At 38.4% G+C, this 26,540-nt stretch overlaps 1 protein-coding gene across 2 annotated transcripts; it reads left to right on the forward strand.

Annotated features, from left to right (window-relative positions):
* Positions 1 to 2,387: 2,387 nt before the first annotated feature.
* Positions 2,388 to 24,530, forward strand: ano5b (anoctamin 5b). Of its 2 annotated transcripts, XM_054609594.1 has the most exons (21): positions 2,388 to 2,661; positions 6,915 to 6,959; positions 10,312 to 10,376; positions 11,938 to 12,045; positions 13,482 to 13,550; positions 13,738 to 14,022; positions 14,257 to 14,376; positions 16,558 to 16,673; positions 16,786 to 16,920; positions 17,892 to 17,997; positions 18,190 to 18,250; positions 18,695 to 18,846; positions 18,954 to 19,028; positions 19,156 to 19,381; positions 19,519 to 19,688; positions 19,858 to 19,955; positions 20,726 to 20,856; positions 20,994 to 21,199; positions 21,393 to 21,580; positions 22,166 to 22,271; positions 22,366 to 24,530. In XM_054609594.1, the coding sequence occupies exons 1-21, from the start codon at positions 2,586 to 2,588 to the stop codon at positions 22,588 to 22,590; spliced, it is 2,763 nt and encodes a 920-aa protein (XP_054465569.1). In that variant the 5' UTR covers positions 2,388 to 2,585; the 3' UTR covers positions 22,591 to 24,530. The 2 variants fall into 2 exon arrangements, with proteins under 2 accessions (XP_054465569.1, XP_054465578.1); XM_054609603.1 differs by lacking the exon at positions 6,915 to 6,959.
* Positions 24,531 to 26,540: the final 2,010 nt, after the last annotated feature.

Here is a 26,540-nt window from a genome sequence, read left to right on the forward strand (position 1 = left end):
TATGTTGGAAGTATATAGTGTAAAGGTTTTTGAATGAAATGTACTATGATGTGTACTCTAAAGGTTGAGAACCTCGTCTCTCTGTATGTTAAGTTACACTGTGTGGAGATGTTAACCCCCCCTCTGCTCCTTATGTCCCTTCACCTTTGTCACATTACTCAGAACTGAGTAATGTGTCATGAGTGCTCCCATATATAGAGGGGTGAGCAGCCTGACTCGGGAGTTAAGATAAGATAAGATAAGATAAGATAAGATAAGATAAGATAAGATAAGATAAGATAAGATAATCCTTTATTAGTCCCGCAGCGGGGAAATTTGCAGGCTTACAACAGCGTAGAGTAAAGTGCACACAAGAGACATAGTAGAAGAAGACAAGCTAAAAAAAAAAAAAATGAAAAAAAATAATAAAATAAAACAAGTATTATAAATAACCAATTAAATAACCAATTAAAAAAAAAAAAAAAAAAAAAAGTTCAGTACTTTGCAGGCTCCCGGTGACCCGGTAAACTTCTGGCTCTTTCATGCAAAGAAATAAAATACCGCAAGGACATTTCATTTGTCATTTGATCATTATTTCAACGCTCATTGGGACTCATCTCAGGACATAGATAGTACTAGTACAAATTGGGTATTAGTATAATAAATTGTATTGGAAAACTTCCACCACAGTTTACACACAAGTTTCTTCAATCTAATAGTGTCTAGGGTCATGTAATAATTTAACACAGAGGGGCCAGTTTCTATATGATGAGAATCTTTACTTATTATATTTTGCTAATAATACATCGATATGTTAACTTAAGGGTTTTAAAATGTGAAGACTGTGTATGTATTGGTACATTTAGTTAAGGATTTGAGTTATTCTTCCACGACTGACAGTGAGGCTATAGAAAATAAAGGGAATTTACATGTTAACATTTTTGCAATTTTTGCAATAGTCTTCACTACTAGTCTGGGATTGCCAGGGCCTTCATTAAGTCATAAAGAAGCTCCAGTATCAGCTGAAAAACAGCCGCTGGGATTTTAGTTGAAGACAGTGTACACCAATTAAGGCCATCATTGGTATTTGTTTAATCTGCTGAATGAGGCATTTCAAACCAGAAAGGCCAAACATCCCATTAACCTCTGGTTATTGGTACAGTGTGGTTTGTGAGTGGTTGAGCTGGTCTGTGCAAATCCCAAAGCTGTTCAGAGAGAAAGCTTATGCTGAGGGTGATAATGGTGATTTTTAAAAGGAAAAAAACTTTAAATTGCAGTGTAACAAACATGAAATAGAAATAATAAGATGAACAATTTGGAATCAAACACAATAACGCTATACCATGATATATAAGTTAATTGATCCATTTTTGAGACTGCAGGTGGTGAAGTGGTTGTATTTGGCTGTCACATACTCTAAGGCTCATGCACACATCACCATTCATTTTAGGAGACACAAAAATATTCCCACACCTTTTTACCTAGGTGCAGTGAACACTTGGATAGGTGTGCAATTTCTCAGATGGCCAAGATTATTTAAGGAGTTTGTAACTATTGTCTTTATTGGTTGATACATCATAGATGCTTTTTTGATCACTTATGCCTATCAGCCACTGATATGGGGACAATTTGTGTTGCCAGGTAGTCTCTTGCTGATTAGTGTCTGATAGTTAAGTCATTAATGCTCATCAGCCTCTCACTTTTCAATAGGTCTTCATGTCTGCAGGTATACATATTAACACGTCAGCATAAAAATAAATAAACTATTGATTTTCTTTTGCGGTTTTACCTGTGGTCATTTATCTTTACTAACTTATTTGCTTACTGAGCCAAATTGACAAAAGCTAGAGGAGGAAAAGTTAACACCAGCCAGAGAGACTTTTCACAACCTGACAACCCAATTATAACCAATAAGGTATCACTTATTTAAGGGGTAGCATTTTTCTCAGTGTGAAAATGATGAAATTATATATAGTTTACTTTCCTGTCAGACAGTAGGCTATTTAACTATTGTATTAAGTACATGTGTGCAATATTGGAAATAGCCACAAGATGTCCTCGTGCTACTTAATACTCACTGTCAGCTCCTCGTGTTTGAGTTTTCCTCTTTTTATTTAAAGATCTCAGGTGACCTGCTCCTGACGTATTTTAATCCTATTTACCACATCAACATGGCTCATAACTCACAAGTTTTTCTTTCTATACATGCTAAATAGGTTTAAACATTCTCCCCTCTCTCTCTTTTGCCCTCTCCTTCCCCCCTCTATCTTTCTCACACACACACACACACACACACACACACACACACACACACACACACACACACACACCATTTTGCCGACGGAAAAATAAAAAATAAACCCTGCCACTCCCCTTTATGAGCGCCTGGTCTTCTCGGATAGCGCCAGGGAGCCCAACAGGGTACAGTTTCTGTGAGGATCGGTCATAATGTAAATATGATCCATTTTCTATCCCATAATCTGAACCGGACTCATTGATTCCAGTGCGTGTGATCAGCAGATGACTTCATCGACGCTCGTCCTCTCTCTCACTGCCTTTCCCTGCTCTGGGAAGGTGAAGCCTTTAGAATAACACCGCTGGCCGCAATGAGACGAATAACGGGAAAGGGGAAGGATGAAACTTTGATCGAGCTGCAGAGCGCCACGGATTCACAGACAGGAGGTAATTAAATAAACACGCACTGTTTAAGCTTCATCAGGGGGTCACGATGAGGTTTCTATACTTTGCCACATGTTTAATATGTGTCATTCTAATGCTTGTGCTGTAGTACCTGGGCTACACTCTGGCAAAGAAACACACTAGCCCATATGGTGTTTGAAGAAATCCTCCTTACCCCAACATAATCCTTGTGTGGGATGATCCTTATCCTAACTAACTGATAATGTAATTAAAAAAAAACCCTTGACGAATACAGGCTAACCACGTGTCATTTAGTGGCACTTCATTACATATAATTGTGTTACTTGGTATGGGTGTGCTCTGGCAACAGCTCAATTAAATTACTTTTTTAAGGTAAGCTATTTATATGTCTTAAAGTTGTGTATTTGGTGTCAGTTTGGCAGCCCTTCTCACCACCGAGGCTGTGTGCAATTGCATCATGCGTGAATAGAAAGAGGGAGAGTTTGGGAAGGATTTGGATTAATTAGAGCATCTCAGTCAGGAGGTCCATACTATCAAATCCCAGTTTTTTTTACAGCAAGTTAACAGCAATCACATGACAAGCCCGGAGGATAACAGATCAAAATAGACATGCTGCATATTTGTGTGGGGGGTATTTAGTCTTTTTATGCTTTGCATCGCAGGAATCTACCCTAAAGCTGGTAGGTCTTTCTCAAAGTCAGATTTCAGGCAATATCCCAGCCCAAGAAGCATCTTCATCTCCATGTTTTTTCATTGTAAATTAATATGAGTTGACAAACGGGCAAAAGGGTCAGAAGTGAAAAAGCATGTGAGTAAACAAATCCATTTTTCCTCATCTCTGCTGTCTGTGTGTTTCTATATCTAATTGGATTGCCTCCTCTGAGATACTCAGACTTAGCTGTCTCTTTTCTAAACAGCAAGGCACTTCCAGTTTGAGGTTTCAGACAGCGTGGTCACTAGAGTCCATCTGTAGGTTAACACTGTTTACATGTACTTTGGCCATAAGTGTGATGGAATAAGCCATTAGTTGTTGTACAGTAATCTCTGAGGACAGTTTCCACTTCCATGGAGCTCCATTTGTCCTGGTAGTGGAGGGCTGTGGGGTTTTAGGGGCTGCATTATGTCTCCCATAGCTCCCACAGCATGACAGTTTGTGAAAATGACTTTGCCATAGTGGCGTACTTAAGCAACAATTCTGTCAAAACAAGGGAAACCCAGAGTTTGCACTTACATTCGACCTGTAAGATATAGGACTATTCAGTCTGAAAAAAAAAGCGGTTACTCTTAAGATACTTGCATGGCATTTATTGACAAACCATATCTTATGACCCTGCTTGACCCCTTGTTTGGAAAAGTCAGGTGCTCTTGTGATAAGAGGAGAACTGCATTTTACTGAAGATGGCTCAGAGGATGAGACATTAAAGTTTTTTATTTTGAATAATTGCTTGTCTTAATGGTCGGTCAATTATAGAAAGTCCAAATGCCCATTTAAGCATTAGTAAAAGTGCACCTTAGAACACTAATAGCATGTGATACATTAAGATATAGTAAAAGCACTGTCATAAAAGTGATCAGAATATATTGATTGTCTGCAATATAGGGAAATAATTCTAGTAATGTCAAGCTCCTTACATGTTTCAATATCAGCTTTGAGTGTACTGGTTACTGTAAGAAAGGCACAAAAACAACCACGTGAAACTATTATTCTGTACACCCGATGACGAAATGAAACTCAGTATTAATTTCACAGTTATTTTAAAAATATTTGACGTGATAAAAAGGTTATTAAAGGAAAAAAAACCTGTATCGCACTTGAATGATAAACGTCTACCTTACAGCTGGAAAAAATCAGTAGGCTTTGAAACGCTGCATCACTGAAAGATCATATAGGGAATTGAAAAATTAAAGATAATTTATTCCCCCATTCACATTGAATCAACGTGTTTTAAAGGGATATGATGATAACCCACTCAGACCTTTTCCATTTATCAATCCCACGCTCTTTATTGTGTTAATCAGCAAGTTGTTAATGAAGACACGTGCCTGTTTATAGGGTTAGCAGTGGGTTAATAGACTGCTCTAGCTCTGCAAAGGCTTTGTTCAGGCTCTTATCAGGGCAGACCTTCAGCCACATGTGAAAGAAGAAGGGGTCTGTCCTCACCTCGGTATATATATATACATGTGTGTTTGGAGTGCATTACCTTGTGCCCAGCTGCCCAAACACATAGACATCATGACTGACATCCTACCACTGAACACTACTGGATCATGAACTCTCACAATATGTACAATGACACAGCAGGTACTTGGTGTAATCTTCATTCAGTTAATTATTTGAATGGGACTCAAAGCTTATTTGTAACCGTTTGTCATTTATTTGTCATCTATCAGGGAAAGTTTGCCAATATTTCATAACAAAGTGCTCCTCATAGAAATTACTCATATTAAAAGATGCTCATTAAGGGGATTTCACTCTGCTCACTGCAGCCAGATGAAGTCATCTTCCAGTCAGAGGTGAATCAGAGCCAAAGAGTTGCTATGGAAACAGGCCTTGTAATTGCATTACCCCCTTTGATGGATACACAATGCTAAATAAGATAAGGAAAGCAACCAAGATTTCCTTTCAACAAACTAGAGGACAACTAGAGTAGAATTGTTTTGGCTATTTTTTGTTTTTTGATCACAATGATCGTTTTCAAGCTTTTTTGATTAAAGGGGAAAAGAGGGAAAATAAACACTCCCGTGGGCCGTATGTTTAATGAGCTGTTAATAGAACCGCTGCGACTGTTGAAACTATATTTGTAATTTGAACAATATTTCTTAATAAAAGTCAATGATAGTACAGAAACAACCATACTTACTTGCCCTGTTGCCATCTCACACATCATCCTCATCAATCAGGCCAAAAGTTCAGTTGTCATGCAAGCAGGTGATCAATTTTGGCAAGTACTCCTTGCCATTTTTTCCACAAATATGCTTTCAAAAACATGTTTATGTTTTGTTGTGCCTTGTGAAGATCATACGTTATCCCCTCGACCCTGAACATGACCTCTTGTAAAAGCGTTTGTGGTCTTGTGCACTTCTCAAGCTTTCCGGGGATTGTCAGGAAACCTTCCCTTTGGTACGACAGTATCCTGAAGATAAGAAAGGCAGTTTGTGTTTCTCATAACAAACACAAAGACAGAACTCACACTTCAAACACACTGTACTAAAATAGAAAAGAGGATATTTTTGTTACTTTGTCAATGTTTTTCACTCCTTACTGCCAAGATTCATAGGGTTTATATGTGCCGTTAGTTGGTATTGTTTGGTCTTAATCTGACATCTAACTACAAAATTCACGTGTGACTGGAGTAGTTTAGGGATCGGTCTTTTTGTATATTAGCTGACTCGACAGGAAATGTGGAGAAAAAGATAGAGAGGATGTCTTGTCAGAGCAGACCTAGACCCGGTTTGAGCTCAGGATGTTGTGGTTTGACTGTATCTTGGTACACACCACGCCTGCCAAACTATCAGGACTCATTTCACTAACATGTTTTGGTATAAAATGATATATTTCAGTCTAGTGTTTTACTGTTGCCTAATCACTAATCATCAAGACAGGCACTCAGCTAGTCTGAGTCTGTGTAGTGGATGACTTTGACTGTGGCCCATAGACCACAGTACTAACCTGCATCACATCAATATTTCATATAGATCCACACGCCATCCACCTTGCACTAACAAAACTTTGAAGTTGTAGGGCAATCTGTGACATGTTTGTATCACTTCCCCTGAGAAAAGGTTCAAGACGTCAAAATACAGAGTTGTGGTTAGTGAGTCTGCACTGGTTGAAGTGCAAAACAATGATCTGAGGTGTATCTGTTTGAAAAGAGTAAGCAGGGCGGTCTAGCTGAGTGCCAGCCTCGTGGGAGAGATACAGAACAGCTGTGAATGGTGTTTTTTTCAGAGAGGAGACACCCACACAGCCGGTTGAATCATACAAAAAAAACAAATGTTTTGTTATTGATTAAAACTTAAATTACCCAATGCTTCATTTTCAGGTTATCATCACTGTGTTCAGATACTTTGCCACAGATGGAAGCCCCGGTCTGTTCACCACAAGAGATTAAATGTTTCACTGAGATTTGATGTTGTTTATTGTCTCTGCAGTGCTTAGAGTAATTAGCAATTTGATTCATCTGCAGTCAATCAGACCATCTCAGCACTCTGCAAGCATGCATATTAACCCCTCCCGAGTTTAACACTAACCTGTGTCTATCTGTCCTTTAAAGATGGTCCGGCAGTCTTGACAGCATTCAGGATAAACCTGCACTCAGGTACGGGCAGATCAGAGGCTTTATGTGACGCCTGTCTGTCCGTCCTCTCATCATCACCTCTGCTATCTCTCTTTTGATCAAATCGCTCTTTCATCGTGCCAAACTTTTCCTCAATAATGGACCATCTTTGTGTTTCTGCTTTGTTAATTCTGCGCTGCTTTCTGGTTTATCTGCTAATCAGACCCAGATGTCTGTGTGTCTGTCTGCTTTTTCAGTCTCCATCTCAGCTTCTGACTGTATCTGCAGAGCCTGGCTCCTGGTAGCTGAGTTTGCTGTGTCCTGTGATCATAAATGTTCCCTATATATATATATATACAGTCCTGTCTGGATATTTTAACTATAAACAGTTACTTACAGTAATTGACTTCCAAGAAGAAGAACATTATATTTTCTATATCACAATAAATGGTTACCTACACCGTTAAAGAGAATTGTATCCACAAAGCCCACTCCTACTGTCAGTCATACAGGTGCCAAACTGGAAGAGTTTTTGATTTTCTTTAAATTAATTATAGATGGCATTACCACACAATATACATACTATAATTTTACTTATAGTATGTATATAGTATAGCTGAGCTTACAAAAGTATTTGCAAAAAATGTACTTTAAGTATTATTGGTATAAGTACTCAATAGTCAACAGATTGGCCCCTATCAGAGTGCTTTATCAGCCCATATTGTTTGTTTTGTATTACTGATACAGTAATGTGTAGTTTAATATATAACTAGCATTATATTTTGTAAGTGGGACATATTTTTTAAATGTACAACTTTGATCTTCAAAGTAAATAATAACTATACATGCCATATAAAACTACTGAAGTGTAGTGGAGTAGAAGTATAAAGTATAGAACATTTGGAAATACTCATGTAAAGTAGAAGTACCTCAGCAACATCCTAGAGTACTTCAGTAAACTACTTTATTATCTTCCAACACTGCTGGTGTACATGTGCTTTTACCCCACAAATGTCGGAATTTGTAAGTTCATGATAGTTTCTTGATATCGTCTAATATGCATTATGTATCGTGCTTATGTGTGTGTGTGTGTGTGTGTGTGTGTGTGTGTGTGTGTGTGTGTGTGTGTGTGTGTGTGTGTGTGTGTGTGTGTGTGTGTGTGTGTGTGTGTGTTGGTGGCTGAGATATCTCACAGTCGTCAGACAAATACTAGACCCTGGATGTCAGTTCACATTGAGATATGCAGGTTCCCTTTCATAACATTTGTTTTGATGACTCACTTTGGGATTCACTGAAGGCAGGCCGCTCTCTCTTCCCAGTTACACATGCTGCCATGTAAAATGAAACCGTGGAACACTAAATGTGAATCTCTTGGGTGCTCCGCGTGAGAGGCAGATTTTTCTGTTTCCTCTTAGTCAGTGGATAAAAGTGTCACTTTATTTAGAGATTTAGAGCTCACAAGAGGTTAGTGGCATATATTTTCACTAAATTGGCATTCTGTTGATGGGCATGTTTATAGAAGACTATCTCAGCTACTGTAAATATACATCAGCTGAAGGGTAATTGGGTTGCATGGAAAGTGTGTCAAGAAACAGTGCATGAGCTTTACTTTCAAGTTGTAATTTAGTTCATTTGTACCCTCGAAAGCCACGATTACCAAGGTAATTTTCCTCGAATGAATGAATATACAGTAGTTATTTGAACCTTTATGCTCATTTGTGCATTCAAGTCTGATGCTGTTGCTCAGTTCTACAAAAGGCAGGCTACTCTGTATTACCCCTTTCTCCATTTATTTGTCTCTCGGGTGGAGTATATAACACACTGCTGGCCCTTTGCTTCTGTTTGCTCAAGTCAGACTCTGATAACTAGCTGTGCACAGTTGGAGTGAGACCAAAAAATGGAAAGAGTAAAAAAGCAGCTGCTAAAATTAAATAGCGGCTGCACAGTCAACGATGCTTCCCACGAGCCCACTGGGAGACACCACACTGTGTCATTTGCCCTTTGTGCTCCTCAGGGATTCTGATGTCATATTTTCATTCCTTCCTACGACTCTCCGGCCTTATCATTGAGCTTTCACATGGAGCCACCAAAGTCCATCTCTCATTGGCTCTCACCGCTGTCTCTCACATTGTCTAATCAGAGAAAGCTCCTTTGTGTGCTGAATGTGTTTCATTTAAGGGGAGGTAAGACTTCTGGCACGGCAGCAACGCAAACCTCGGGCCCCTCCCCCCTCTCTGATGTCTTCATGCATGATCCAGCCTCCCCCACAGGAAGTGCCTCTTTCCCACCATCCAGGGATAATAGGGGAGTAGGCAGCGATCAGAGCAGTGTTACATGAGCACATTCCCTCTGCCAGCGTGGAGGGAGAGGGAGGCACTGCAGGAATGTTGTGTGTCATTGTATGAGAGAGGAAGAGGTGTGTGTGTGTGTGTGTGTGTGTGTGTGTGTGTGTGTGTGTGTGTGTGTGTGTGTGTGTGTGTGTGTGTGTGTGTGTGTGTGTGTGTGCTGCTGCCTTTGTGCTTCTCATCCCTCTCTGAGCCCCTCTGCTGATGTTGCCAAGAGATTGTAGGATTTTTATTTGGCCCTTGTTAAATTGAGTTTTTCTGAGATGCTTGCGCCGCCATAATCATTATTGGTCGGCTCATTTATCTTAAAGGGAGAGTTTGGTTTTGAGTGAACCTTAGTATTATCCTCCATACCACGTATCCTGTATGGATATAAACAGAGCTTTGACCTAGCTTAGCTAAATTACTGGATGTTGGTGTGATAGTAGAGAAGATTACTCTCTCCATAGCTAAAGGGTTGATACTTGTCAAGCTAGCGTGGACATTTTTTCTGAACAGTTTAAACAAGCACATGATGAAATTCTAACAATGATGTTATTTTTGGAGCAATTATTTTCCCTTGTTGGATGTGGGCACATGTAAGTAGGAAGGTACAATGGATGACTGAAAAGTCAACTATTTCTCCAGAAGGAAAACACATTGCTACATGTAGTTTAGTTTGACCAGCCAATAGTCTCTGGATCTCTGACATTTTCTTCTGTATGAGTTTAGATGCTACATTGATATAACCCATCCACACACCTTCAAACTGAAGGCAAAGATGTATATATATATATGCAACAAAACTTGAACTGTCCCTTAATAAGATTATATAATGACTAACATAAACACAACTACAAACTGACAAAAATATGTTTTCTTTCTGCTGGAAAGGGGGTTGAATCCATATTATTCTGGCCACAAGCTCATTTGTCTAACCTTCAGGCCACTACTATCCATTTAACTTTGAAATATATATATATATATATATATATATATATATATATATATATATATATATATATATATATATATATATATATATAAAAGATATCTTCTCTCTTTTGCAGATGAAAACAGTGCAAATGGGGTCGATTCACTATCTGAAAGAACACCACTGCCTGGACATACAGAGGTAAATTTCATCGTTTCTGTGGTTGTTTCAAGTTGCCTGGCAACTTTGTGTCAATTACAAGAGCTCAACCTGTTTCCATTCTTTGTGCTAAGCTAAGATATTTGGTTGCTAGCTGTATCTTCAAATTCACTGTACCAACATACGACTGGTATTAAACTCTTAACTCTCACAAAGAAGTGAATATATATTACCTAATTTGTTGAATCATTTTTTTGATAGTTACATTTTTAAATTAAAAATTCTATCTCGATTTGATCTGTTACAAAATCAACTGTCGTTCATAAGATTTGATTAATACATTTTTTTGTTATGGAGGTGGTGGTGGCTTTTGTTATATCACCATTTACTTTTTTATTTTATTTCAATGTTGTTTATGTCAATGTTTATGTTTGTGTAATTTCAGAGGCTTAGATAAATGACCCTCTGTCAACTCACCACTCACATCGCTGAGTCACAAGACCTCTGTGTCTCTAAAAGCTTTCATTTCTTCTCGGCGAGAGAAATAAACTGTCGCTGCTCAAACAGAGTCAGTGTTGTGTTTTCAGAGATACAATGAGGACTACAAGCAGATGGTTTATCCATCCTAATTCATAACACAGATTATCTTATATTTCTGTGATTTATGACTCTAGGGTTCAGTGCATGATTGGAACAGTGGTAAATCTATCAAACGCTTCTATTTTCCATGTTCTCATTAGGTCAGAGCATAATTAAATAACAGCATAACGAGCAGCGTTCACGCCCCTGTAGATCTGTCAGTGGATGTGAGGGTCTGATAAACAAGATGGGTGGGGTTCAGTAAACTACTGAACACACTGGTACGTCACGCCGTAGTTAATCCTTTAACAAATGTCATTCATTTGTTAACAAGACAGACTATGTTTTCTCAAAAAGTTGTTTTCTGTTTTTCTTTTCTCGGCTGCAACGGTAACGGTTATGAAATACATATTAACAGCACTACAAATATAGACACATACTGTATATTGTAGACACTGATTAAAGTATACCATATACCGTAGATCACTTCATCTTTTATCCATTTTCATAATTTGATATTTTCCAGAAGAATGCTGTTAAAGAATGACCATTAATGTTTCCAGTGTCAAAAAAACCTAATTTGTAGTAAGACAATGAGAAATACTAAAGTTGATGAAGAACACGCAGAGCATGTTTCTCCTCCAACATCTTTAGTATAATTATAGACTTTGATTCGACTGTGTCCAAAATGTCCTGCTTTATGTGGTTTTTCTGCAGTCATTGTGGCCTTCCTCTGAACTTTTCTCCAAAGGAAACAACATTCTCTTTAAATACTTTTCAATACAACTACTCCCTGAAGTCAGTAGCCTATAACCTAAATTTGGGACACAATGTGCTTCTCTATAAAATACTGTACATCTATCAGATTTAAAGGCTGAACTCTTCATGTCTGTCTTCAAGATTCTGATTTAATTTCTTGCTGTGTCAGTATCTGTTGCTCAAGTATTGCAAGTCTGTTAGCTTTCGCTTCCTACTCTGTTAGAAAACTGAACGTTCCACTTTGTTTCCTTTGTTTCTCCTTCAGACCGACAAGCTACAACCAAACAAAGACACCGTGTTCTTCAGGGACGGGGTTCGGAGGATAGATTTTGTGTTGTCCTATGTAGATGACAAAGATGGAGAAAAGAAACAGGTCAGTGTAACAGAAGAGTCACAAGTTGTCATCAGTTGACTAAGCATTTAACAGTGTGACCTGTGACTCACTGTGATGCTGATGACGTTACGCAATTTATATGTCCAGAACAGGAATACGTGGAACCGCTAAGAGGAAGTGGGATCCTGGTTATACATATTGAACAGACACACAACATTTGTGGCATTCAGTATTTGGTTAAATTAGCTTGTGAAAAGTAAGGTGGGCCTACACCTGTTATTTCAAAATGTCCTGTACTTATTAAATCAACATTTAGTTAAATATAATTATGGTATTAGTATTTGCAGATACCCATTATTAAAGGACTTGGATCATGGCCAAAAGGACTTGATTGGGACATCCCCGATTTTAAGAAAGTATTGCTAGAAATACTCTCTGACCAACTGTTTACTCTCATAGACTTATGGTCATGTTTACTAGATTATTTACTGTATTGTACTTCTTCTTTTGTAGATGATATCTTGTTTATTCCTAGCATTGACATTTGACAGTTAGCTAGTCTATACATCTGTGAATTAAGTGTATTTACATAGTTTTAACAGTTACTTCCAGTAAAGGGCAACTCCTTGTGTTTTGCTCTCTGCATAGATACCCACCTGCCTGCATGTAAGGCAGAGGACTATTTCAGTTCTTCATATTTTGAAGCATGTCATGGCTACATCACCATCATCATCATCAAACAGCATTCTGAATCCTTGAAAGACTGATGTTTCTCTCCCGGTCCTCCTTAATCTAAGCGCCACATTTTCAACCTTCATATTTTTCCAGGGAGATTTCACACAGAGCAACACTCTCTTTTTAAGTAAAGCTGTTTTCACATTCACACCTGAAAGCTGCACAGAACAACCAGAGTGCCAAAGATTACACTGAGCTCATAGGTTGAATCATTTAGTTTGTATCTCTGAAAAGGTAGCACTTTGTTTACATGGATCAAAACTAAGGAATAGCTTAAATATCTGACATGCAACTTCTAAAAGTTGCTTTAAGAAGAAAGAAAGAAACATTTTAGGCTCACCTTTTTAACCTCAAGGATACAGACCGACCTCAAGTAGTCTGTTGTATTGCTTTTCATCATTTCACTGGAAAGTTATTTATTTATTTGATATTTTCCACCCGTTAAATTGTAGTTTAATGTCTGCATTTGCCATATTTTTATTAAGTCTTTTATGCACATGTTATTTGAATACGTAAATGTTTTTATGTGTAACCCATAGTATTTAATTTAAATTGTTTCCTCCCCCAGTGTCCATTGATAGAGCCATTTAATTATCCCCAGAATCCATTTGGAAGTTATAACAGTATCTTTATAACCGCATGTTTTTGCAGAAATTTCGTATGTACGAATGGAGACAATGTGAAAAGACTGTAATTGTGCGTTTGACACTCATGCCTGTAGTGTGATTGTTTATCAACAGGATAGGAGGAGGGAGTTTGAGGCCAACCTTGAGAAGGAAGGTCTGGAGCTGGAGACGGAGGACAAATCGGTAAGAAATTCAACCACGGAGTAGCTGCACCACCTAGTGGATAGTTTACGGAGGCACACCACATTCTCCAAGGAAGAGTCTTAAAGGGATTGCTCACATTATACTGCCATCAATCCAAGTACTTGAAGGAAAATAATGTATAAAATAATAAGTATGTTTTCCTCTCCTCCATCTCTCCTTGTATCAGGACTCCAAAGACAAAAAGACATATTTCTTGAAGATCCATGCTCCGTGGAATGTACTGACCACCTATGCAGATGTCTTAAAGGTCAAAGTTCCCTTCAAAACCAGTGATGTCCCCCACGGTCAGGAGGTCCCACTGGAGTGGCTCTCACATCCTTTCCGCCTGCCAGAACACATCATGCGTCCACAACCTGACTACTTCACCTACCCCTTCGACAAGACCAAGACCAACTTCTTCCTCATCACTGACAAAGATACTTTCTTCCCGCCTTCCACAAGAAACAGAATTGTGAGTATTTCTTAACTAAAAGCCGAATACAGTTCTTACACCGTAAATATCTAAGATTTAAATATTTTTGAATGACAAATCAGTTTAACTGTACAGGCTGACCCTTGGAGACTTATGTTATCATTTACTCTACAGTGTTAGAACATGCTTGCGCAACAATGTAGCAAAATTAATTTAGCTAAAAAGTTCCTACAAATACTTTAATCTCTTGGTAAATCCTGTCCTTGTTGTAAGGTGCTCTACATCCTGGCTCGTTGTCCGTACTACAAAGATGATCAGAAAGACAGAGACAAGACGGGAATCAAGCGACTGCTCAGCAATGGGACGTACACAGCATCCTTTCCACTACATGATGTAAGACAAATTGAAGACAAGACATAAACATGCAGAGGTCAAACATATCCATGGTCATCTACTTTAGCGCTTCCATTTCATCGGCTGTTTTACTTCTACTTCATTACACAGAGAGAAAACTGTGTCCAGCTCCTATATTAATCTAGGTCAACACTCAACATACAAGATTCATGATGTGATGCATATAAGTATACGTAACCTAATTCCATATTAAGTACTTAGAAGTAAAGCTTCCTGGACCACTAACAACATTAAATTGCTGCATATATTTAACACATGGTAGTTAAACACACAGACAGGAACAGTTCTGTAGAAGGAGTAATGCTACTTTTACTAGTACGAACACTACCACTCCTACTGTTACTGTAACTTTTATATAAAAAAATGTAGTTCTGTAGTAGAAAGTTGGTTTGCAAAACATGAATGCAGGACTTTATTTCAAGAATATTTGCATCTATATCATGTATATGTTTGTTTATTTCCCAGTTTCAGAGCAATAATATTCAAATCAGCATGTTCTCAGCATAATGTGATATATACAGCGGGTAAAATAAGTATTGAACACGTCACCATTTTTCTCAGTAAATATATTTCTAAAGGTGCTATTGACATGAAATGTTAACCAGATGTCGGTAACAACCCAAGTAATCCATACATACAAAGAAAACCAAACAAATAAGTTCAGAAATTAAGTTACGTGTAATAAAATGGAATGACACGGAAAAAGTATTGAACACATGAAGAAAGGGAGGTGCAAAAAGGCATGGAAAGCCAAGACACCAGCTGAAATCTATCAGTAATTAGAAAGCAATCCTGCCCCTTGTCAGTGCAAATTAATATCAGCTGGTTCAGTCCCAACTGATGGCCTATAAAAAGGTGTCTCATTACCAAGGTGTCACACAAGAAACATCTCATGATGGGAAAAGCAAAGAGCTCTCTCAAGACCTTCGCAACCTGAATATTCCAGTGAGCACTGTTGGGGCCATAATCTGGAAGTGGAAAGAACATAATTTCACCATAAACCGGCCACGACCAGGTGCTCTTGAAAGATTTCTGACAGAGGAGTGAAAATAATTATCAGAAGAGCCAAGGACCACTTGTGGAGAGCTTCAGAAAGACCTGGAATTAGCAGGTACAATTGTTTCAAAGAAAACAATAAGTAATGCACTCAACCGCTGTGGCCTGTATACACGCTCACCACGCAAGACTCCATTGCTGGAGAAAAAGCATGTTGAAGCTCGTTTAAAGTTTGCTGCACAACATTTAGACAAGCCTGTGAAATACTGGGAGAATATAGTCTGGTCAGATGAGACTAAAATTGAACTCTTTGGATGCCATAATACACACCATGTTTGGAGGTCAAATGGCACTGCACATCACCCCACAAACACCATACCAACAGTGAAGTTTGGAGGTGGGAACATCATGGTGTGGGGCTGTTTTTCAGCATACGGCACTGGCAAACTTCATATAATTGAAGGAAGGATGAATGGAAAAAATGTACCAAGACTTGATTCTTGCCATCTACCAGGATGATGAAGATGAAACAAGGGGGGACATTTCAGCAAGACAATGATCCCAAACACACAGCAAGGGAACTCTCAATTGTTTTCAGAGAAAGAAAATAAAGCTGCTAGAATGGCCCAGCCAATCACCTGACTTGAATCCAATAGGAAATCTATGGAAAGAACTAAAGATCAGAGTTCATAGAGGAGGCCCACGGAACCTTCAAGATTTGAAGACTGTTTTTGTGGAAGAATGGGCCAAAAATCACACCTGAGCAATGCATGCGACTAGTTTCTCCATACAGGAGGTGTCTTGAAGCTGTCATTACCAACAAAGGCTTTTGTACAAAGTATTAAATCATTTTCAGTAAGCGTGTTCAATACTTTTTCCCTGTGTCATTCCATTTTATTACACATTACTTAATTTCTGAACTTATTTGCTTTGTTTTCTTTGTATGTATGGATTACTTGGGTTGTTACCGACATCTGGTGAACATTTCATGTCAATAGCACCTTTAGAAATATATTTACCCAAAATTTTCTGTATATATTCCAAAAATGTTTTTGCAGATAAATTTAATTTAAGATTTTTTAGATATTCCAAAGATCTTTTTCTTTAATTTCCAAAGATATTTTGCTCAACAGCCCCATATTGCTTTGTTTATTTTCCTTTCAGTGTCGGTACTGGAAACGGGCAAGAAACGCTGAGTGCGAGAGCGAGCGCTACAACTTGTACCAGCACTGGGCCAGGTTTCTCTGCTTTTACAAAGAGCAGCCGCTCAACCTCATCAGGTAAACAAGCCACATCTGAATGCTGTCACCCTTAGCTTTCAATAAAACTGAAGCTTGTCTAGTGAAAACCTTCTTTAAATTAGAAAGTTAAACGTACTGTTTTTGGTTGTAGGAAGTACTATGGGGAGAAGATTGGGATCTACTTTGCCTGGCTGGGCTTCTACACTGAGATGCTGTTCTTTGCAGCCGTCATGGGCCTTATATGTTTCACCTATGGAGTGCTGAGTTATGATGACAACATGTCAAGGTTTGTACCACCAGAGGGCGTCAGCTGCCCAAAATATATGGACATCCACATACACCCGTGGAACCTGGCTGCATAGATCTTTGCCCCCATTCAGCCACAAAAGCTTTAATGAGGTCCACTGAGGTTAGATGATAAGGCCTGACCCACCGTCTGCATTCTAGTTCATCCCAAAGGTGCTTGACGAAGTTAAAGTCTGGGCTCTGTGCAGGCACATCAAGTTCTATCACATCAAACTTAGGAAAACCATGTGTTTGTGGACCTTCTGAGTTATCTTGAATTTGTGAAGAAAACTTTGTTTGGTAGTCGAAGAATCAAAAATCAAAATTTTAATGAATTGAAGTAAATGCAAATTGAACTACAGCTTAAGTATATCAAGACTTATGCAGTATAATCCAAGTCTCATAAAGTGTTTTAGATAGTAAGGTTTAAGCAGAGATGATTGTGTTTAGGAAATACTGAGCATTCAACTGGATAAATAAGACTTGGATTAACGGCTGTTTTGATATAGTTTTGCTTTTGTTAAACACAGATCCAACACACTTCATTATTTCATCAAGACTTTTCTCAGTTTTTCCATTCTCTGTTTCTCATGGAGGTATGCAAGAAAAACAAAGTTTTCTTTAAGAATACAAGGCAACTTGGGGTGGGTAATCGATATACAAATGGTCATTCAGGGGAGTGAAGTATTCCTTTGAATAATATTGTATGCTGTTGCATTAAGATTTAATGAAACTAAAGCGTCCAGCACCAACTTGAAAAAAGTACACAAAAAGTACGTGGACAGAGGTATCCACTTACTTTTGGCCATATCATATATAAACTCTTAAGCCTTAAAGATTGATAGATAGATTATTATTTTACAATAAAACTATGATATGTTCAAAATTGGATGCTAGATGTTGGTTATTGTTACAAAAGCCAGCTCTGTATGTATATTTTTTTGTTCAAGTCTCTTTGTTTTCTCCTTTTAGCAAAGAAATATGTGACGCCAACATTGGGGGAAGTATTGTGATGTGTCCACTTTGTGATAAAAAGTGCTCTTTCTGGAAGCTCAACTCTACGTGCCTCTCCTCCTGGGTAAAACATCACACTTCATATGTTCATGAGACGCCATTGTAAAACCTAAAAGCACATATTACAAACTATAATTTGACTACATAAGTGTGTGAAACTTCTTCAAATATCTGCAGTTAATTGTATCCTACTGAGTCAGCAGTATGTCACAGTCTTTGTGCCCAGCAATTCATTTGTCCATAACCTCTCTTCCAGCAATCCCATCTGTTTGACAACGAGGGAACGGTATTCTTCGCCATATTTATGGGGATTTGGGGTAAGTGTCAGTCGATGCTGCTCTTACTACGTTTAATCTGTGTAACCAGTTTACTCCCTCCTGTGAGACAGATTTTCCCAATTAAAGTATTTTCACCCCAAAGCATCAACCTTAATCTGTACTGCTTGAGCCCAAAAACAAAATGCCAGCACACTTATGTTGTTATGTACGGAGCAGTCAGAGAGCTTGTCCGGCCAATGAAGGCCAAAAGTGCCAAAAAGAACTGGAGCAGTAAGCCAAGAAATGTTGTAGCACAGCTGAAAAACATTACTCTCCTAAAACTCAACACAGGAATTCTCTGTTTTCAGTCAGTGCAACATGATTCAGGTAATAGAAAATATGCCCAAAAAACTAAGCATCAGACTTCTCATTGTACAACATCTTTTTGTTAGAGGAGACTCCTCACTCAACTTTTTGCTTCCTTTCCTTAAATCTACTTTGCAGTAACTCTGTTTCTGGAGTTCTGGAAACGACGTCAAGCCCGACTGGAGTATGAGTGGGACTTGGTGGACTTTGAGGAGGAACAGCAGCAGCTTCAAATCCGGCCCGAGTTTGAGATCCAATGCACTAACAAGAGACTCAACAAGATCACACAGGTGCCTCAAAACATGGAATTAACACAACAAATATTATTTGCTTTGTGATTTGCAAAAAATGCATTATAGCAATACTTCTTAAAGAATAATTCATAATAATGTTTCAGGAATTGGAGCCATATCTCCCTGTCACCAGCAAGTGTGCTCGCTTCTGCCTCTCAGCTGCCACTGTTATATTCTGGGTAACTGAATATTTATCTGAGTCCTGTGTATTTGTGTATGCACATGTGTGCTATTTACAACCATACATTGTGAGTATTTTTCCCAGTTTAGCCACATACTTAGCTTTACATGTGTGTGCTCCCACAGATTTCTCTGATATTGGCCTGTGTCATTGGGGTCATAGCATACAGGCTGGCTGTGTATGCTGCCTTTGCAAGTATCATTAAAGACCCCCTGAGGAAGATCCAGGTGGTGGGCAGATTCATCACTCCGCAGCTAGCGACGTCTGTCACCGCCTCCTGCATCAACTTTGTCATCATCATGATCCTCAACTTCTTCTATGAGAGGGTGGCCATTTGGATCACTGATATGGGTAAAGAGATTTAATCTGATATTTACTGAATCAACAAAAGACAGAGTCTAAACACAAATGACAGGAGTGTATAATAGTCATCTTTGAGAATATAAACATTTTACACTGGTGTACTATCTGGTGTTTGCTTCCTGCAGAAATCCCAAAGACCCACCTTGAATATGAGAACAGGCTGACCATGAAGATGTTCCTCTTCCAGTTTGTCAACTACTACTCATCGTGCTTCTACGTGGCCTTCTTCAAGGGGAAATTTGTTGGTTCTCCTGGCGACTACACATATATGTTTGGCAAACTGAGGAATGAGGAAGTGAGTTTTATGCCCTTTATACAATAATGATTGAAGTAATGTATTTATTTTTAGTAAACATCCTCATAGAAGAGTGAAGGTTCATGCCGTAACATAATCTGGTGTTGCCAACAGGAAGTGCATCAAATGAAAGTGTGTTATGTGAACTAAAAACGTCTTGCTGTCGTAGTGTGACCCTGGAGGCTGTCTGATTGAGCTGACCACACAGCTGGTGATTGTCATGGCAGGAAAACAACTCTGGGGGAACATTCAGGAAGCTCTGCTGCCGTGAGTCCACCCTGTCGTTCACCTCTTACTTATTTACCTCAATAAGCCACAATAACAAGTTCATCATTTTCAGTTACGGTTTTCAATTGCAATTTGCATTTTGGTGATTTCTAGTACATTTTATTCATTCTTTTTAAAAGATCAATATGTTGTGTGCACAAGTTATCATCAAGTAGTTTTACCCTCAATAAATATATTTCCTACTCTTTAGCTTGTTTCAGAAGCTCACACCGTCTTCAAAACAGAGAGAACTCAGTTGATAACGTTACATTTTCTACCTCTGAATGTCACACAATAAAAGTTTGGCTTTTCCACCCCATAAACACAAAAATTAGAACAAATAAGAACAGTCTTAGATAAGGAGAGTTAAGCAAATCAGTTACATGGTCACGGGGAAGATTTACATTTACGTATTGACACGAAAAAACTTCAAAGTTTAGAAGAAGACATTATTAGCTAAACTCGGTCCAGAGTGTAAAACACAGGTAGTACTTGTCAAAAGCAACAAATAACAGTATATCAGGTACATGTATGGCAATTTGTAATATTTTGGTGTGTATTGTTGAGTGTATTGTTAGCTTCAGGTAAAAATCAATTGGCCAAATGCCTAAAACAAGCGGTAACCCCAAAGTTAATAGTAGTCGTGGCAAACTTTTATGCATGCTTTTAATGAACGTCTTCAAATCACATACGTGCCTTCAGACTATAGGAGCTATAAACAAAAAATAAATCTTGACGGCAGTTTGACATCTGTTTCTTCTTCTTGACAGGTTGATGCGTAACTGGTGGAGTAGCAGAAAGGGACGACACCATCCTGAGAACCATTCCAGCCGTTGGGAGCAGGACCACGTCCTGCAGAACTTCGGCCAGCTGGGATTGTTTTATGAGTACCTGGAGATGGGTGAGATACCTCTATAAATACAGAGATCCTATCTGTACAATATATGGAGGCTGTCTTGTCTTCAATCCCTTTATTACATTTATTGTTTCCCACTAGCTATCACTAACTCTCTCTGTCTGCTCTCCCTGTGTTTTCAGTGATCCAGTTTGGTTTCATCACATTGTTTGTGGCCTCTTTCCCCTTGGCTCCGCTGCTGGCTCTGTTCAACAACATCCTGGAGATCAGGGTGGATGCCTGGAAGTTCACCACCCAGTTCAAGAGACCAGTGGCGTCCAAGGCCCGAAACATCGGAGCGTGGCAGGAAATCCTCAACGCAGTGGCCATTTTGTCTGTTGTTACCAACGTGAGTGTTATATGTGTAGTGCAGGAACATGTTTATTTGTCTAATCTGTGCTTGTTTCTGTGATTTCCTATTTGATAAACGTTTAACAGGCTGTCAGCATGACACTGTGCATCAAAATAATATTTATTTGCAGCAATTTCACTGCAAACTCAAACACTTCAGTGAAAGCCTTTTGTGCTCTCTTCTGTCTCAGGCTTTTATAATGGCATTCACCTCCGACATGATCCCCCGTATGGTCTTCCTGTATGCCTACGGTGAAGATGCCAGCATGAGGGGATACGTTAACAACAGCCTGTCAATATACAACATCTCTCAGATACTTGAGCACAACATGCCCGAGGTCCGAGACAACTGGTTTGATAACTCCACCACCACCTGCAGGTATCACAGTTTAAAGAGCTTATTGTGCCTCTGGATTCAGCTTGTTTTAACATTTTTGAAGAACTTTAAAGCTGAAATAATCATTTATTTTCATATAAACAACTTAAAAAAATCTAATAGCATTGTTTCCAGCTGCAACAGGCAGCTGTTTCCAGCAAAGATGTGATAAACCCTCTGTACACTTTGGTGAACAAACAGACAGATAAAGTTAAGAGAATAGCTGGTGAATATATCAGAGCATTTACCAGCTAAAGAGCCAGATATTCGCCTCAGAAGTTAGAAAGGAAATAGTTAGCCATACATGTTTAACTTTATAGGGTTATGATATGTCATTGTTGTGTTTACAGCTTGTTGTACTGTCCCTGGGAAAATAAAAATTTGTGATATGACAGTGTGTCAGCCATTGTTGAAGAATTATCATCTGAATAATTACATTTTGCTTTAATTCAAGAATAATTGTTTATGTTGTATGAGCTATCTGGAATGTTTCTATAGCATTAACTGATGTGAATTGGTATTAGCGCATTTTGTTTCATGGTTACATTGATGAAACATTACTGACTGTATGACGTTGTTTTTGTACAGATACCGTGACTACCGTTACCCTCCAGGCCACCAGAAGGAGTACATGCACAACATGCAGTTCTGGCACATCCTGGCAGCCAAAATGGCCTTCATTATAATCATGGAGGTAAGACAACACCGCTTTCCTCTCCTTGTTCCAAGAATAAAAGCTCAGAATTAAAGGATTATATCTTGACCGTGTGATTATTCTCCCTCTGCAGCATGTCGTGTTTGTGGTGAAGTTCTTCGTGGCGTGGATGATCCCCGACGTCCCTTCAGACGTGAAGGCTCGGTTTAAACGAGAACGCTACTTGATTCAAGAATACCTGCATAACTACGAGGTGGAAAGGCTCAAACTCCAGCTGAGTGCCAGTTTCATAACGGAGCCGCAGTCAGAAACGTCCTTGATGACGGACAAGCATGAAGTGTTGTCTGAGTGTCTGTAGCCTCAAACTTCAAGCCACCAACGGTCTGAGAGCATTCATATAGAAGGGCCCCTGTTTTTGGGTTAAAAAACACTATTATCTTTTTTTGCTGAATGGACTCCTATATTAGGATGCAACATTTCGCTTAAACTTTGCTTAAAATCTGCTTTTTGAGCCGAAGAAACATTCCTGTGCCAATACAAGATAGTGGGAAGATAACAGCAAAGAGCAAAAGATTTTAAGTGCAGCTTATATCATTCTCCATGTAATGTCTTCTGACTGAAAAAAATCATAATCTCTGTATGTGCCGATAGAGTTAAAGTTTGTGGTGTTGAACATGTGACATTAGGTGTAATTAGCCTTTAAATAGTTGGCTATGATATCATTAATTAAATGTTCTGCATGTGATTCTTCTGATTAGAATACAAGATGAAGGCCTGGAAAATATGTGTATGATTTAAAAACGTTTGTGGTTAAGATATTCATATCATTATAGAGATATATCTTATACATTACATAGCCTTTTTCTGTCATTTAACTGTTACTGTAGGCTTACATTACTTTTTTGAATTGGTAGCTACAGAATGTTTACATCCACTGATCTATAGCTGGGCTATGAGATTGTCAGTTTTGTTTTGAGTGTGTCATTTTTAGGGAAAGTTTGAAAACCAAGTATTTCCTTCATATTGCAGTGATAGTCTAAAAATCACAAGTGTGTGTATCAGTCCAGCCTGTGTTAGTAACATGGTGAGACATCAGCTTCAGGCTCGTGCATCTCATCTTCCAAAGATATTGCCAACTTGCTGTGGGACCAATTAGAAGATTTCTACCAAGAGAAAAGACTACAAAAAGGAAATATTATTAAAGATTTTATGTTTGAATACAATCAGTTTATGTGCATGAGTTAAGGTCAATCAAGTGTCAGCCCTTCTCCTCCTTGTGCTACATACGGATAATAAATGGCCTATATTTCTGTTTACAGATTTCCCATTATTGGTGTCTCCACATACTGTAGGCATAAACAATTGTAACCTTCATTACAGAGATAAACAGAAAGGAGAAGAACTTATTGTGCCTTGGTTGGGATACATGTGAGTGATGATTTCAGTGAGGGGCTTTCAGTAACCAATTCATACTCTCTGGTTTCTAAGTGTTGCTCTAAATATAAATAATATATCATCTATTTAAATAGGTTGCAGTGCAATTAACTTACTGATCTGCTTCTGTTCTGTAGCTCGAAGCTTTTGTATTTTGAGTTACTTATCAATTTATTTGCAACACCTGATTTCTTATTTTGTACTATTCACTGCCTTGTAACGACCGTCGAGCAGTGTTAGATCAAACAGTTCTTCAGGTGCAAATATTTATATATTTGTACTTTGTCAAGGGACCAGATTGTTAAATTTCTTTTTGATTATATTTCTTAACAGTAGATAAGTGATTTATGAGATACAGGATCACTTTGTATCCTCTTTGGCCTAATGTGTTTTTCTGTTTATATTGAAACCTCCTCGCAATTCACTGTAACTGATGCAGTGGCGATTTCCATATATATTAGCAAATTATATTTGACAGTCAAAAGCTAAACCTGAACAACTCACGTCAGGATTAAACACCTGCTGATGTTTGTTGAGCATCATTTGTTGATAAAGTATGCAGATGTCAGACGTGTGCAGAGTGTGTTCCTGCAACATGCATGATGTATTTCCAACAAACAATTGCCTTAAACCTCTGTGCATTCTTGTTTTTGAATAGTTTTGTAATGACAAAGTTTCCGATCTGAATTCAAAACATCTTTCATAAAACATGTTCTGTTGCTCGTCATTGCAAAGCTGCTGTCTGGTTTGAATTGCATGAATTGCTTTACATATTTCTGTCAGTTATATTCTAAGTACACTATAGCTGATTGTACAGAAATGCATGAAAGCTGTTAATATTCACAATAAATAAAGATATAACTAGTTATAGTTTGAGTGGATTTTTTTGTTGCACACAACATAAAAGCTGTTAAAAGATTATATAAGACTTTTGTGACCGACGAGGTCAAGAAAAAAGGCTTATCCTGTGGAGCTTTAAGATGTATAAAAACACAACTACTTTGAATAATAGCTAGTGTCTCATGATGTTTTTTTCCACAAAAAAAGTCCTCCATAACCTCATTGACAAATTCAGATCTATGTATCAGTAAATATTGTTAATTTCACTACTGGACACAAGATGTCTCCATCGTCACTGTAAAGTCCACTCTCAGTATTTCCAAAACCACACTTGTGTAAGTTGCATCTTGGACCACGATTGGTTTCCAAACTAGTTGTGATGTCACAAAATCACCTCATAATTACAAGTGTTTCACTGAGATTTAAGGTGATCACAAACAAACTTCCCCCCCTTCAGCAGGTGAACATGAAAACAGCCTTCCAGTCAAACTGCTTCGCACACGTCATTCTGCACAGTGAAGCTGAAACAACCAAGAGAAGCAACAAGGAGAGTGACCTTATGAAAAACAAAATAATTATGTATAAAATATGATTTAGCAAAGTACATAATGTGCGAGAGTAAGAGAGCAAGATGTAGTGTCATGTGTGACCACCAGATGGTACCAAATACCAACAAATGAAAAGAAGGACACTGATCTCTTTTCTCTTTTGTCCTCTAATCGCAAAACTGAGAGCTATAGTTTAGAATTATTTTTGTATTATTATCATTATTATATTGTTATAATAATAGTTCTCATTATTATTCTTATTCTTGTATGATTATAATCATTATTACTTTTATTATTGATACCATTATTATTTTGCATTTGTTGTAATTTGGTCTGCAGAAAAATAACTATCAGATGACATATCCTTGAAATCTCATTAAAATTAAATAAATAGAAAAAATGCTTCCAAAATTGTGTGCATGCTTCAGTGGGAAGATGTGGTTGTCGGAGGGATGAAAATAGGCTTAAATTATTGATGGGTTCCTACATTGAGCAGAGGAGCTTGTTGGGGGGTGGAGGGGTGGAGGAGGGGTGGAGGGGTGGGGGATCCACTCCTGCTCATTTGGTTTCCATAGCACCGCCCTCGGGAGAGCTGCAGCTTTCATAAAAGGTGTTGACTGTCCTTGTTTTTTTTTTTAATATATATATATATATATATATTAAGCATAAAAACGCAAAATAACGATATATAATCGAACTAACTAAAGTTGTAGCCCATTTAAATGTCACATAATTTAGGCTGCGACATGAAGCGAACGATTGAACTATGGAAACATTTCCTTTTCTTTCTCTCTATTGTTTTATTAAATGACTGCTGTACACAGACTCATATATACATATATATATATATATGCATTAGCTTGTTACATCTTGATTCTGGCCTTATTCTGTGCTGAGCCTCTGTCCAGATGTTGGAGCTGCTGTCGCTGACCTCGGTGCTGAACGACGTCAGATCAACCTGCGCGCACCACCGGAGACACACACAGCCTCACTCCCTCTTTGATTTATTGAAGCTACTCCAAACACCCACTACTGCTTTCTAAACTTTGAGCTCTTTTTTATTTTTCCGTTCATTCTCTCTCTCTCTCTCTCTCTCTCTCTCTCTCTCTCTTTTTTTTTTTTTTTAAATTCCGGACAAATCCATATCAGATCATCGCCGCTGGAGAACAATCTCCCTCCTCTGCCTGTTCCGTCGTGATGGCACTCGGCGCGGCTCCTGTACGCGAGGAAGGAGACGGGGTGGTGGCGGGTGAAGGCGCACAGGTCGTTTGATTCCCCTCTTAAGTCGCTTTTGCGCTTTCATTGTGAAAATTAGACTCGTTTTTTTTTTTTTGGGATAGTCACCTCCCTGGACTCAGGTTTTATCACAACTTGGTTTGTTGTTTTCCTTGTAGCCGCGGCAGTCGGAACATCCTGCGACGTAACATGACGATTAAGCAGTAAAAATCATTTTTGATAAATAGGCCTAAACGTATAGAAACTGGAT

Source organism: Anoplopoma fimbria, chromosome 2, assembly GCF_027596085.1.
Source record: "Anoplopoma fimbria isolate UVic2021 breed Golden Eagle Sablefish chromosome 2, Afim_UVic_2022, whole genome shotgun sequence".
NCBI lineage: Eukaryota > Metazoa > Chordata > Actinopteri > Perciformes > Anoplopomatidae > Anoplopoma > Anoplopoma fimbria.